The 15,976-nt window shown below is 44.3% G+C and overlaps 1 protein-coding gene across 1 annotated transcript in view; it reads right to left on the reverse strand.

Moving 5' to 3' along the window:
• The window catches only part of LOC120944411 (vomeronasal type-2 receptor 26-like), a 67,518-nt gene that overhangs the window by 3,108 nt on the left and 48,434 nt on the right, over positions 1–15,976 (reverse strand). The window contains exons 5-6 of the mRNA XM_040358469.1: positions 14,720–14,947; positions 6,401–6,524 (exon numbers count right to left, since the gene is read on the reverse strand). Coding sequence (XP_040214403.1) covers positions 6,401–6,524; positions 14,720–14,947 — 352 coding nt within the window. The remainder of the gene's footprint in view (positions 1–6,400; positions 6,525–14,719; positions 14,948–15,976) is intronic.

Genomic DNA, 15,976 nt, shown 5'->3' on the forward strand with positions numbered 1-15,976 from the left:
GCAAAGCACCTTGTCCCCATGTTGAGGTGTCCTCTCCTCCATCCTGGACATTTTCTATGCTCGATGCTCCAGCAAAGCTACCAGTATCACGAAGGATCCTACCCATGCCTCCCACAGTCTCTTCCAGCTCTTACCATCAGGTAGAAGGTACCGGGTATTAAAACCAGGACTGTCAGACTGTTCAACAGTTTTTTTTCCCCAGGCTGAGAGCCCTCAACTCCAATCCTCTTTGAAATCTCTTCTACAACCTATGTATTGTGACCAAGTACATCTCACTTCCCCTCCTTTTTACTCTTGAATATGCACTAGACACTTTATAAACACTTGCTGCTACAAAGACTTTTAGAAATATACAGTATATACTATGTAGTTCTTCACTGTGTTTTTATTCTTTGTATATTTATTTATAATTATGTTATATTTGTATGTAGCACCGTGGCCCTGTGAGATACGACATTTTGTTCTAATGTGTGTCCTCATGTGTAGTAGAATGACAATAAAGCCTGACTTGACAAGAGCTTCTTCCCCAAAATCTGGACTCGTGGTTGTAGGTGTGCAGGGGTAGCTTATTGGAATCTGGAAGCCTCCTTTAAGAAGGGGGCCTCCAGTTCCCAGCCCTACCTATGTGAATGAGTATGGGGTACATATCACCCTTACTCATTTACCAAAAAAATGGGCAAAGAAAACACAGTTTTTGACAAGTCCCTGATGTAAATCCATCATCAATCACAATGAATGCTGGCCACTGACCCGCAAAAAAAAAATCCTGCCGCGTCAAAAGACACTGGACACACTGACAGCTGCTTCTCCCCTACCACTAAGTAAACATGAAGGAGGGGTCATCCATTGATGCTACCAGGTGGCCACGCCCCCATGACATTACTCGGAGACCCCGCCTCATAATATTGTCAGGTGATTTCATGTGTTCTGGAACACATCAGAAATTGCATCAGTGTGAACCAGGGGCTCAAGTATGTTGGCTGGCTGCAGTAGACAAAGCATACAAAATGAAATGCATGTGCAGTATATACAGAGTTTAAAAATGATTTCATACTGTGTTGAATCACACAAAACTTATGTCTGCCTTTAAAGTATAAACCTGAATAATTTCCGTAAGAACAGCCTAAATTTTCGTTTAAAATGTATCAGCAAAATTGGACCTGTTCACTAAAAGAGGAGAACATGTTAACCACTTGAGACCCGCGCTATTGACAAAAGACGTCAACAGTGCGGCTCTCAGGTGCCAACTGGACGTCTTTGGACGTCATTTGAAAGCATTACCCGCGCGCGCCACTGGGGGGCGCGCAGCGGGGAAACACTGTCCCGGCGCATAGCTGGGGACCCGATGCGTGTACCTGGTGGCCGCGATGTCCGCCGGGTACACGCGATCGTCGGTAAGACATCAGGGACGTGGAGCTCTGTGTGTAAACACAGAGCTCCACGTGCTGTCAGAGGAGAGGAGACCGATCTGTGTCCCTTGTACATAGAGACACAGCATCGGTCACCTCCCCCAGTCACCCCCCTCCCCCCACACAGTTAGAACACACCCAGGATACACATTTAACCCCTTCCTCACCCCCTAGTGTTAACCCCTTCACTGCCAGTCACATTTATACAGTAATTAGTGCATTTTTATAGCATTGATCGCTGTATAAATGTGAATGGCGCCAAATTTGTGTCAAAAGTGTCCGATACGTCCGTCGCAATATCACAGTCCCAATAAAAATCGCAGATCGCCTGCCATTAATAGTAAAAAAAAAAAAAAATCATCATAATTCTGTCCCCTATTTTGTTGGCGCTATAACTTTTGCGCAAAACAGTCGCTTATTGCGATTTTTTTTATTTGTTTACAAAAATACGTCGAAAAATGCGTATCGGCCTTAACTGAGAAAAAAAATATTTAAAAAAATAAATAAATTGGGATATTTATTATAGCAACAAGTAAAAAATATATATATTTTTTTAAAATTGTCGCTCTTTTTTTGTTTATAGCGCAAAAAATAAAAACCGCAGAGGTGATCAAATACCACCAAAATAAAGCTCTATTTGTGGGGAAAAAAGGACGCCAATTTTGTTTGGGAGCCACGTCGCACGACCGCGCAAATGTCAGTTAAAGCGACGCAGTGCCGTAAGCTGAAATTTCGCCTGGGAACGAAGGGGGTTTATGTGCCCAGTAAGCAAGTGGTTAAAGAAAGTTCATCTTTGTATGAATATACAATATGATCAGCAATTTGTGTTCCAGGATCACTGTATTGTTTTATTGTTTATATTATGATTATCTCCTATGATTGTCAGCTCCATCTAGTGTCCATATGTTTTTTTTTTATTTCAGGAAAAATTTGCATTATGGCCACTAGATGGAGTTAACAATCATAGAAGATACTCATATTACAAACAATTCAACAATCATTAGTGGGGAAGTTGCTACAACGTAACGCGTACGGGGGAAGGAGCCTGACGTCGCTTGCTGCCATCTCTGAGAAAACACACGCTGTGTGTATTTCTTTTCTGCCGTTTACCTTTCGGGCTAATGTGAGTAGCCTGTTAATGCATTTAAAATAAACTTAAGCCATTTTTAAAGCAAAGAGCACTTAGATCTGTTTTTTCTCTTATCCATGATCCCAACGCTGCTGAGCTTAAGAAGTTTGCCATTCACACATCGCACCAATCTGTTTATCGATTTCTGCTGGTATGACTGCCTGGTAAAACAGGGGTCCATACCCTAAGGTGAGAGTAGCCATTCTTAACGGTGGAGGGATCACTTATTTGAAGTTAAAGTCACCGGTGAAGATTTGGAGTGGTTGTCACACTGTTCCTTTGGAATTTTTCACTTTTTGGACTTATTTTTGCATTATTTATGCACTATTTTATTAATAATTTGTTATCAGTATAATTACTGGGGTGGATTCAGCAAGCAATTACGCCTGCGTATCCATAGATACGCAGCGTAATTGCTAAGTAGCGCCGGCGTATCGACTTTCTGTATTCAGAAAGCTTGATACGCCGAATGTAGCCTAAGATATGACTGGCATAAGTCTCTTATGCCGTCGTATCTTAGGCTGCATTCTGACGCTGGCCGCTAGGTGGCGCACCCGTAGTGGTCAGCGTAGAATATGCAAATTGCATACTCACGCCGATTCACAAACGTACGCGCGCCCGGCGTTCAAGTTTTACATCGTTTGCGTTCGTCGCTTTCTGTGTAAGGCTGCTCCTGCTATTAGGAGGCGCAGCCAATGGTAAGTATACACGTCGTTCCTGCGTCGCGATTTTCGAAATTTACGTCGTTTGCATAAGTGAATCGTGAATGGCGCTGGACGCCATTTACGTTCACGTCGAAGCAAATGACGTCCTTGCGACGTCATTTACCGCAATGCACGTCGGGAAATTTTCCCGACGGAGCATGCGCAGTACGTTCGGCGCGGGAACGTGCCTAATTTAAATGATCCACGCCCCCTACGGGATCATTTAAATTACGCGCTCTTACGCTGGCCACTTTTACGAAACGCCCCCGCAAATTACGGAGCAAATGCTTCGTGAATGAAGCGTAGCTCAAGTAATTTACGGAGGCGTAGCGTAAAAACGGTACACTGTGCCTCCGTAGTAGTGCGCGCCCCTTCCTGAATCTACCCCACTGTGTTTTTTTGCACTTTTAACTTTTAGTCTAATTGTATTTATATTGCGCTGCACTATTTTCTTATACATTTTTGCATCTTTTGGATTTTGTGATTGTCCTGTCAGTGTTCAGCTTGCAATTGTGAGGGGGGAGGTTTATTATTATAATTATTTTTTTGCGCTGATTGCACCCTTTTGCTTTCAATAATTATGAAACCACTCCCATTAGACCCACTGAACACAAAGGCACAGAGGAACAAACAGTGATTTCTTCAGAAAAATAAAAGGTAGGAATCTGCAACAAAGGTTGTTATAATCCTTGCAATGTACATAGATCACTCAGAGGGGAATGTTATTTCTTAACAAAAATGGAGTTACGCTTTAAGGAATCCCACAACAGATTTTTTTATTAGTGTGTTGCTACATGTGCAGTGGTAATTAAAGATATGAGCAAGGGGTCGGTGAGCAGATTTTGGGTGCAGTGATAGTATGTATGAGAGTAGTTCCATGGAAATGTTAAGTTTGCTGTCTGCACCAATACAAAGGCAGTCCATGGAGAAGTATGTGGTATTCATGCAGTCATTGGAGGAGTGCATTGGTGCAGTGGAAGTCCCATGCAGTTTTGTCAGCCCTGTCAATTTCTCTTTCTGAGCTACAGAACACCTTTCCTCTCCGTATCTCCATAATATAAAGGGGTGTGTTCTGTAGTTCATTAGGTAGGGCTGTTGAGGGTATCAGTGCAAAAGCAGAGTTTTTCTGTATGAAAATCTAAAAGGCAGTTTAATAGGAGGAGTGGCAATCAAGCTGTGTAATGGCCGCATAACCCAGAATTCGTTAACCTTTAGAGCCTACATGTTTTACAGCCAGCCTCATCCACTACCTTCAGACCCAGGAGTGATAGTACGATGCAGAGGAGAAGGAAAGAACTGCCTCGCAGATGCAACATCGCTCTGGCTTCTTTCCCTTGATCCCTCGAGGGCTCCAACAAAATGGCGGCGTTGCCCGCTAGGTGAGTACCAGCACCCGTGCATAGTGTATCATCCTCTAATGCTTGCATACCGACTACCAGAAGCCCAGCCAAGTTTAAACTGTGCATGGTCTCCCCCTGCAGCACATACTGGGACCTTAATATGGTGGTGAGTGGGCCACAGCCCCCCAGGCCACCAATACCTATGCAGCCCCTGACCCTATAGACAGCTTTCCAACCTCTAGTCAGCGATTCCTTATGTGGAAAGAGGCTGTAAAGGCACAGGCTGACATTTTAGGTGTCAAAGAAACTCGCTTTCAAGCCTCCAACCTCCCCAACTGCACCGATAAAAAATTTTCCTCACATATTCCTCTTATGTGCTTCTGAGAAGAAATGAGGTGCATTACTTGCCATGCGCAATACATTGGCCTTTCAGTTCAGGAATCTTTTCTAGACAGTGATGGCCGTTATGTCAATGTCACCTGTGATATAAATGTGCAGACATACAGTACACCTTAGTGGCGCTCCACTCCCCCAATCTGCACCAATTTTGCTTCCTTCGCAGGCTCCTCAAGCATATTAAATCTTTTTAAATATGGACTCCTTTTAACCACTTGATGACCAGTCGCCGTCAGTATACAGCGGCAGGTCAGCACTATCCCGCGAACCGTTGTAGGTGTATGTCAGGCCCTTTAAGCGGGATAGCAAGCGAGCGCCGCTAGAGGCACGCACACGTGCCTGTTGCACAGCGAGAGGGCCCAAATGTTTCTGAAGTTGTAAACATGATTCATCTAATCCACACATATGAATGTCTATTGGTGATTAATCCTTTCCCTTGTACCAGATTTGACCGAGTTTGGTTGTTATGGACGAACAGGCGACACCCTGGGTTCACACTAGTGCAAATTGGATGCGGGTTTCTCCGCATTTAATTGGCATGACCGGAGAGTGCCCGGCTCTTAATGGAGCTGGTTCACACATCTCCGGATGGGCTGCGGAGCAGATTGCACAGGGGTCTTGTGAGTCTTTGGATCCATTCCAGGTCCGAATTTAGGCAAAAAATAGAGCCTGATTCACCCCTGAAGTGGAGAACAGTGACGCACCAGACTCCCGCTGTGAGCTGCATCCGTATTAGGTGCGAACCCAGCCTGTAAGTTGTTACTTGACGTATATGACTTTACGGAAATATGACTCCTGAACTAATTATATGCTTGTTTCCTGTTGTGATACCTCTACGCTGTGTACCACTTCCTGTTGTACCCTTTTTCTGAATCAATATAAGTAATTAAACTAGAAAGGCAGTTCAACCAGTAAAGTGAAAAAAGGCGGGTCAACAACGACCCACCGCTAATAAAGCCTTTTTCATATTTTTGTACCATAAGCCGTTGTTGACCCGCCTTTTTTTGCTTTCTGGGAGCTCCCTTGTCCCCTCCAAACCCCCTTTTTATATAGTTTTTTTGCTTGTTGGCAGGTATCCCGTCTAGTCCTGGCGGTTCGGCCGGTACACTAATTAATTATTTAGGTTATCGCTAAAGGGAGTGTGAATTTTAGGATTCTTTTATTTTCTATCAACCAATAAAGTGGATTTGGGGTTTTGAGGTAACTAATTACTGGCAGAGCAAGGCCAAAGAAATTGTGCATCACTATTTACTATGCCTGATGAAGGGGTTCTGCGTTTCTCCGAAACGTTGCTTTCTGCTGTAATGATTTGATCACTGATTAACGCTTTGGACCCATTTTTTGGAGATCCTGGTGTGCTGGTAACACTACTTTCTCTCACTATTTACTATCACACAAATCAACAGGAAATATACACTGTACCAGAAATGTTGGAGATCTCTCCTTCTGGACATGGGACACACTCATAGCAACATTTATGAATTGAAGTTCCAAACTTCTTTCTGTTACCAGGCAAGCAGGGTCCTGAGCATCGAGATACCGGAACCTAAAGGAAAAATGAAAATCTGATTGGCTGAACCGAAGTACATAGTGTGATGTATACAAAAATAAGCCCAAAAATAAGCCCAATGTAAAATGTAAAATATAATAAACCAAGCTTAATATGCGAAAACAAATCCAACTGAAGAAAAGTGTCAAAGTCCCAAGTCATCTAAAATAGGGAAGAAACCAAATCTATGGTTTAGAATTAAATCCATGGAGGCTATGGAGATATTACCTGAGGTATCTATTTCACCATCTCAGCGAAGGATCCAGCTTTTTATTTTGCATAGAACCCACTATACTCCTCGAAAATTATACATCGCCTTTATGCCCACGATGCTCAGTATCCAATGGCTCTCTTATTCATATGTTATGGCGTTGTCCCAAGTTACATAGATACTGGGAGAAAGTGTTTCTGACCTTGAATACAATATGCTTGACAGAAACAACCACTACCCCTAAATTAGCAATACTGGGTATAATTCCAGATGGAGTCCTACCTGTAGAGATGTATACAATGTGGACTAGATCTCTTTACTTTGCCCGCAAACTTAAGCCTCATACACACACGCGGTTTTCTCTGCCAGAAACAGAAAGAAAACTGCTGGCAGAGCTTTTTGCAGAGAAGATCGTGCATGTGTATGGTTTCTCGTCGAGAAAATTGCCTGGAATCTCGACGAGAAAAATAGAGAACCTGCTCTCTATGTTCTCGTCGTGATTCTCGGCAGTGTTTTAATGCCGAGAAACCCGAGCTTCGGTAGCTTCCAAGGCATATTGTACGGTGTAGCAAGATAGCGGTGACGGCATGGAATGTGACGAGCGCATTCTCGTCATAGTCGATGATGTCACTGCGTTCTTGCCATTCAAAAGAAAGGTGGTTATTTTGAATGGCCGTGTGTACACTCGGCGAGCAAGGAAAGCTTGCCAGGAATCTCGTCAGGAAAAACAAATTTTTTTCCCTGACGAGATTCCCGGCCGTGTGTACAAGGCTTTATTCTACAAAAGTGGATTGATACTACCCCACCAACTCATAAACAATGGGGTAATAAAATAAATGATATATTAAAAAGAGAAGGATTGGCATATAAACATAGAGGTGTTCCCCAAAAGTTTGATAAAATATAGTCCTATTGGCTTGATTCACAAAATTAATGTATGTTGGCTCTTGTGGGGAGAAGGGGGGGGGGGGCAGATTGATATATTCCAAATTTAGAAGAGGAGAATGGTACAATATAAATGGAATTAGAAACGAACTTAGAGGTGTGTGTTTGTCGTTGTTATGTCTTGTTAGATGTCTTTTGTGGATTAGCTAGATTTTCTAGTGTTTGACTTACCGTATTTATTGGCATATAACACGCACAGGCGTATAACACGCACCCTAACTTTAAGAGGGAGGTTTCAGGAAAAAAACTTTCCACCGCCCCCTGCGTATAACACGCAGCCACAGTATACCCTCTATTTTCAGGGTAAAAAAGTGAGTGTTATACGCCAATAAATACAGTATTTACTACTCCTTTTTATACTTTTTGTATATTTAGAAACTAAATTAAATGATTGTATTTATTTTCTGTGATTAAGATTCGGTTCACACAGGGGCGAAACGACTCTGCCCGCAACATTGGGAGGTGACCTGAAAACGACCTGAGCGCGCACCACAGCTCGACATGGGGCGACTTACAAGGCGACTTTAAGTCGCCTCCAGGACAGGAGGCTTTCCAGTGGCCAATCAAACAAGAATCAGCTCTGTGGGAGGGGGGAGGGAGGGGTTTGCCTGAGAAATGTATGTTCTCTTCCTGTATTGTTGCTTCTGTTAGCCTTGCGCTTTTTTTTTACGTAGGCGCAGGGCACCGTTTTTGCCCTGCGCCCCCACAAATTGTCTGCACTACCCGCGATTCACGGAGCAGTAGCTCCGTAAATTGCGTGGGCGCTCCGGCAAAATGCCCGGCGTAAGCGCACGCAATTTAAATGATCCCGTAGGGAGCGGGAATCATTTAAATTAGGCGCGTTCCCGCGCTGAGCCTAGGGCGCATGCTCCGTCGGGAAACTTTCCCAACGTGCATTGCGGTAAATGACGTCGCAAGGACGTCATTTGCTTCAAAGTGAACGTGAATGGCGTCCAGCGTCATTCACGATTCACTTACGCAAACAATGTAAATTTAAAATTTCGCAACGCGGGAACGACGGGTATACTTTAGCATTGACTGCCCCTGCTATTAGAAGGGGCAGCCTTACGCAAAAACCGACGTACACAAACGACGTAAACTGCGTACGCAGGGCTTGCGTAGGGTAGTGAATCGGCGTTAGTATGCAATTTGCATACTATACGCTGACCACTACCGGAACGCCACCTAGCGGCCTGCGTAAGAATGCAGCCTAAGATATGCGGGCATAAGAGCCTTATGCCACGCATATCTTAGGCTGCAGTCGGCGTAACAAGCTCTCTGAATCAGGAGAAGTCATTACGCCTGCGCAAGTAAGCAATTGCGCTGCGTAACTATGGTTACGCAGACGCAATTGCTCTCTGAATCTGGGCCAATGTGTACAAGTTGCCTAGAAGTCAGATTGAAGTCATACAGGAACCTTTTCTGAAGTCGGAGCGACTTCAGTAGTGTACATTAAGATGGCTCCATTCACTTCAATTGCTTTTCTCAACAGCGCGACTTGGGGTGACTTGGGGCGACTTCAAGTCGGATCCCAAGTCGCCCCTGTGTGAACTGGTTTTAACTTTTGTCGTTTGAACTTTTTGTATGGAATAAGCAATAACAAAAAAAATAAAAATATTTGATATATATATAAAAAAAAAAAAATCAATCCAGACTGTGAACCACCCAGGTGTGCCACCACCACAGAGTAAAATTTACTCTTAACAGAGCACATGGACCCTTTAATCCAGGGGTGTCCAAACTTTTTTCAAAGAGGGCCAGATTTGATGAAGTGAACATGCGTAAGGGCCGACCATTTTGCCTGACATTCTTTGAACCATTAAAATGTGTGTGTAAGTGTGTTTCTCCGAGCACTAATACACTGCCCAACAATAATTATCTTGCCTTTGTGGCTGTGTGTGGTGAAGAGATAAGCTTGGGCGTATTATTTGGATATACCATATTTATCGGCGTATAACATGCACGTTAGGAGGGAAGTTTCAGGAAAAATAATGTAAATAAAGAACTGTGAAGCAAAATAAGGGTCATTGCCCATCAATGCAGCCCAATCAGTGCCCATCTGCAGCCTCGCCATTGCCATGAATGCAGCCTCGCCATTGCCATGAATGCAGCCTCGCCATTGCCCATTTGCAGCCTCGGCTGTTTACACAGCAGCCTCTTTAATACAATGTCCCGCCTCCTATGATAGACAGAGGAGTCGTCCAATGGCAGCCAAGGAGACAAACTTACTATTACAGATGCCGCAGCGTAAGCAGGAGATTCTCCTGTATGTAATTTGACAGTACTCGTTCCCCCTCTCCCTGTCCCCTCTGAGGCAGCGCCGATAAATACAGTATATATCCAAATTACCAGGGGGGCCACATTAAACTGGAACGGGGGCCGCAATTGGCCCCCGGGCTGGACTTTGGACATGCCTGCTTTAATCAAAAAGGGGTTCATTTACTAAAGCTAGAGAGGGCAAAATATGTCATAATTTTGCAGAGAAACTAGTTAGCTTCCAGGTTTTATTGCTAAATTTTAATTAAACAAGCTGAGGTTAAAAGCTGATTGTTTTTTCTACAGAATTGTGACTCATTTTTCCCCTCTCTAGCTTTAGTAAATAAACCCCAAAGAGTCAAAGAAACATGTCCTCTGTAAAAGCCCATATACACTATCAGTTTTCCTGCAGGTTTTTCTCTTCAGGTTTACCAAAACCATATAATATGATGTCAAACCTTAAGGCCCCATACACACGACCGAGTTTCTCGGCAGAATTCAGCCAGAAACTCGGTCGGAGCTGGATTCTGCTGAGAAACTCGGTCGTGTGTACACTTTTCAGCGAGGAAGCCGACGAGGAACTCGTCGGGCCGAAAAGAGAACATGTTCTCTATTTCCTCGTTGTTCAATGAGGAAAGTCGGCCCGCCGAGATCTCGGCGGCTTCCACACTGAACTCGACGAGGAACTCGATGTGTTTGGCACGTCGAGTTCCTCGGACGTGTGTACGGGGCCTGAGAGTTTCAATTTGTATGCAATCAGGCAGGCTCTTGCACTACATGGTTTTGGTAAACCTGAAGAGGAACAACTGCAGGAAAACTGATAGTGTCCATGGGGCTTAATAGGAACTTTTCTCTCATTAGTAATGGTTACTGCAGTTTCCCAAACATCAATCACATAGGATACTCCATCGTACCATATAAAAAAAATATTAACTTTGGAGGTCAAACATAGTGTAAAACTGTATATGAATTTATTAACATAAAAGAGAGTAGCAACTTGCAGAGTAAAAGTAGTTAACAAGCACTTGTAGTGAATAAAACCGATGTTGGGATTGCATCTGTCAATGTCCTGAATCAGGTGCGCATGGTCACGTCATGAACATGAGCTCCGTCCTCTACGCATTTCTTCACAATTGACGTCATTGAGGGCATGCCAGCATTGGAGGCATCCCTCACCGGTTGTTTTTTTTTATAGTATGATGGAGTAATATGTGGTAGCTTTCCCTGCAGGACACCTGATATAATCCTGGTGATGATGTCATGGAGTAATAAAAACAAGCTTCTTGCTACAGTGACAAAGAAAAAAGAAAACATTGCTGCGACATGATCTAGAGCAGGAGTGCCCAACCTTTTGAAAATTGAGGGCCACTTAACCACTTCAGATCCGGAAGAATTGGCTGCTGATTTTTTTTGAGATTCGGCACTGCGTAGTTTTAACTGACAATTGCGACGCTGTACCCAAACAAAATTGACGTCCTTTTGATGTACCAGGGCCTTTAAAGTCCCGCAAGGGGAAACCCTGTTTCTTTCAATCCATATATTGGGATGTTGGCCCACCCCTAGTTTAATCTATCTCAACTCTTTTCTGTATATTCCTGTTGATATCAGGCCACTTTTCAAATACATTTTTGAAAATTTAAGAAAAAAACTAAATTGAATTTAATCTTATAATTAAAGTTATAATTTAGGCTCAAGTGTGTGAGATGTAAGGTGATTGGAGCGCATCATCTACATTCTGATTTGCAAATCGTTTTTGATGTATGTTATGATCTCTGAAAAGGTTTAAGAAAGTATGGATACTCTGGTCAACTTTGCCTTTTTCCATTCTTTTAACTACTTGAGGCCCGCGCTATAGCTGAAATACAGCTTCAGCGCGGACCTGAAAATCCCGTAGGCCGTCATACGGCCTCCCCTTTCCTCGTTCCCCGCATGCGCTCCCGAGCGTGCAGCAGGGAAATTCTGTGCTGGCTGTGTCCCTTGGACACAGCCAATCACAGATCGCTGTGAATGGCCAATCAGAGTGGACATTTAGTATGCGATCTGTGCGGCCAATGAGAGATGATCTCAAATGTAAACATATGAGATCATCTCTCATTGCCGGCTCTCCCTCCTCACACAGAGACAGCGTGTGAGGAGGGAGAGCGATCTGTGAGTTTTACAAGTGCCCAGTACAATAACAGTGGCAATACAGTTCCCATACAGTGTCCATAGGGCTCTGTGCCCACCTGTGCCAGTCTGTGCCCACCTGGGCTCACATGTGCCAGTCTGTGCCCACCTGTGCTCACATGTGCCAGTCTGTGACCACCTGTGCCAGTCTGTGACCACCTGTGTCAGTCTGTGACCACATGTGTTGTCAGTGATCTGTGCAATCAGTGCCCACCTGTGCCACCTCAGTGCCCACCAGTGCCCACCTGTGCCAATCAGTGCCCATCTGTGCTGCCTCATTAGTGCACATCTGTGCAGTTAGTCAGTGCACATCTGTGCCGCCTCATCAGTGCCCATCTGTGCCGCCAATCAGTGCCCATCTGCTCCGCCAATCAGTGCCTATCTGCTCCGCCAATCAGTGCCCATCTGCTCCACCAATCTGTGCCCTTCTGTGCCACCTCATCAGTGCCCATCTGTGCCGCCTCATCAGTGCCTATCTGTGCCATAAATCAGTGCCCATCAGTGAAGTCTTAGCACACACCTGTGTAGTCACATTACCACCAGCAACCATGTCAAAAAGATGCTTTTCCGCCGAGGAGGCATACCAAATTCTTTCCACGACCGACGAGAGCAACGTGGAGCTCTCTCTTTCAATTATGAGCCAGTCCTCAGTAGTGGAATACTGAGTGACTCAGAAGAGGAAGATAGTCGGCCCGCCAAACAAAGGCATTCTAGTGAGGAGGCAGTGCCATCCACCAGCACCGCAGTGCCATCCACCAGCACCACAGTGCCATCCACCAGCACCACAGTGCCATCCACCAGTACCGCAGTGCCTCGGCAAGAAAGGCCGAGGACCCATGCCAGCCTTCCCTATGCCCTTCAGAACCCCTTGTGGCCAGTTCTGTATCTTGGCCTAGACCAACAAGGCCTAGTCCTAGGGCGGCACTTTGCGCGGGGGGGGGGGAATAGCCGCCCCCCGCACGAAAACCTGCCCACCCGTCCTCCCGACTCAGATGCTGCTTCCCGCTGCCGCCTCCCTCACAAATTGCTTCCCACGGCCACCTCTCGCAGCTGGCTTGCCTTGCTGTATGTATAGGGAGCATACTTGGCCGGGGAGAGCCGCTCCTGAAATTACTGCTGCCCCCATAAAACGGACGATCATCACGCCTACCCACCTCCCGTACAGGTACAGCACCCAGCTGCCGGCTTCTATAGCGCGGCACTTCATAATGTCATACCAGGCATTAGTGTAGCGTACTTTGCTGGGTGGTCCATTTAAAAAGTACACATAGCATGTACATAGCTGTAATAAGCTATTACAATGACAATTTTGAGAAAAAAAATCTTAATTTTGCAAAGAATTGTGGGAAAAAATTACAACTTCAAATAACTCATCATGCCTCTTACTAAATACCTTGGAATGTCTACTTTCCAAAAAGGGGTTATTTGGGGGGCATTTTGTACTTTGCTGGCTTGTTAGGGTCTCAATCAATGAGATAGGCCGCCAGTACATCAGATGTGATACATTTTTTTTATGATTTGCACTACAGCTTGTAGACTCTAAGGGCCAGATCCAGAGAGAGAGTACGCCGGCGTATCTATTTAGTTTGAATCCTCAAACCAATATACGACGGCATCTGGGTAAGATCCGACAGGCGTACGGCTTCGTACGCCTTCGGATTGTAGATGCAATACTTCGGCATCCGCTGGGTGGAGTTTGCGTCATTTTCCGCGTCGGGTATGCAAATTAGCTTTTTCCGACGATCCACGAACGTACGCGCGGCCGTCACATTCAAGAGAATGTGACGGCCGCGCGTACATTCGTACTCTAGTCGGCTTTTTCCGGCGTATAGTTAAAGCTGCTATTTTGTGGCGTATAGATAGACTTGCCATGTTAAAGTATGGCCGTCGTTCCCACGTCGAAATTTGAAATTTGTGCGTAAGTCGTCCGTGAATAGGGATGGACGTAATTCACGTCTAAGTTAAAAAAAATGACGTTGTTGCAACGTCATTTCGCGCAATGTATGGCGGGAAATTTTGAAACGGAGCATGCGCAGTTCATTCGGCGTGGGGACGCGCTTCATTTAAATGAAACACGCCCCCTAATCGCCAATTTAAATTCCGCCGCCAGAAATACACTACGCTGCCGTAACTTACGGCGCGAAAATTTCCAGGATTCGATTTAAAGCCAGGTAAGATACGGCGGTGTAGCGTATCTCTGATACGCTGCGCCTATCTATTTCTATTTGGATCTGGCCCTAAAACTTTCACACAGACCAAATAATTTCTACAAATTTGGGGTTATTTTTACTGAAGATATGTAGCGGTTTAAATTGTGGCCAAAATTTATGGAAAAAAAAGTACTAATTTCCAAAATGTTATCACAGAAATTAAGAAACAAAATTTGGTCTTTTTTCAGAGGTGATCAAATACCACCAAAAGAAAGCTCTATTTGTATGAAAAAAAGGACAAAAAAATCATGTGGGTACAGTGTTGCATGAGTAATTGTCATTCAAAGTGTGAGAGCACGGAAAGCTGAAAATTGGTCTGGGCAGGAGGGGGGTTTAAGTGCCCAGTAAGCAAGTGGTTAATTTCCATATCTTAATTTATACTCACATTTATATCATAGTCCCACCTTATTAGTACGTTTCCATGTTATGGCTTCAGGGTTGACATGAAGCTTCTGACCTTCTGGAGCCCAAGGTGTAAAGTTTCCCACTTCCTTATAAACGGCAGTATAATTGTTTCCCAGTATCCAGTTAGTTATTCTGTAGTGATAAACAAATTCTCCATATTCATTAAAGAATGGCACTGGCTCAGCCGATTCAAAGGAATATTTAATTTCTTTTAGCAGGGAATACAGCTTAAAAAGAAATATAGAAAGATAAAAAATGCATGCTGGTAATGTAGAATCTGTGAGAAGGAACAAATCAACTCATAAGAAATATTCAGAAAATAAAATTGGAACACAATGGCCTCTTGAGCATACCACTTTTTTTGCACTAAAATGCAGCTTGTTATTTTCATTGTGCCTGATATAAGATATAAGAATCTGCATTGCTGGTCGGTAAATATGCATGAATGTGTATGTGTGTATTTATGGGTGTAAAAACAGTATTGGATCCCCTGCTGATTTTGTACATTTGCCCACTGACAAAGAAATGATCAGTAGAGTTGAGCGGACACCTGGATGTTCGGGTTCGGCGGGTTCGGCCGAACTTCGGAAAAAAGTCCGGGTTCGGGACCCGAACTTGACCGAACCCGAACCCGAACCCCATTGAAGTCAATAGGGACCCGAATTTTTGACTACTAAAATGTCTCTAAAAAACTGAGGGAAAGGGCTAGAGGGCTGCAAATGGCAGCAAAATGTTGGTAAGAGCATGGCAAGTACTCTGCAATCAAATGTGGATAGGGAAATAACTTAAAATAACATAAAATACATAAAAATAAAAAAATAAAATCTTGACAAGCAGCAACCTTCCCCAATGATGGCACACTATTCCTCCCACTGATACCAATGATGGGGCACTATTCCTCCCATTGATACCAATGATGTGGCACTATTTCTCCCACTGACACAAATGATGGGACACTATTCCTCCCAATGATACCAATTATGGGACACTATTCCTCCCACTGATACCAATGATGCAGCACTATTTATCCCACTGACACTAATGATGGGACACTATTCCTGCCAATGATACCAATGATGGGACACTATTCCTCCCACTGATACCAATGATGGGACACTATTCCTCCCACTGATACCAATGATGGGGCACTATTTCTCCCACTGACACTAATGATGGAACACTATTCCTGCCAATGATACCAATGATGGGACACTATTCCTCCCACTGATACCAATGATGCGGCACTATTTCTCCCA

The sequence above is a fragment of the Rana temporaria genome, chromosome 1, assembly GCF_905171775.1.
Source record: "Rana temporaria chromosome 1, aRanTem1.1, whole genome shotgun sequence".
NCBI classification, from domain to species: Eukaryota; Metazoa; Chordata; class Amphibia; order Anura; family Ranidae; genus Rana; species Rana temporaria.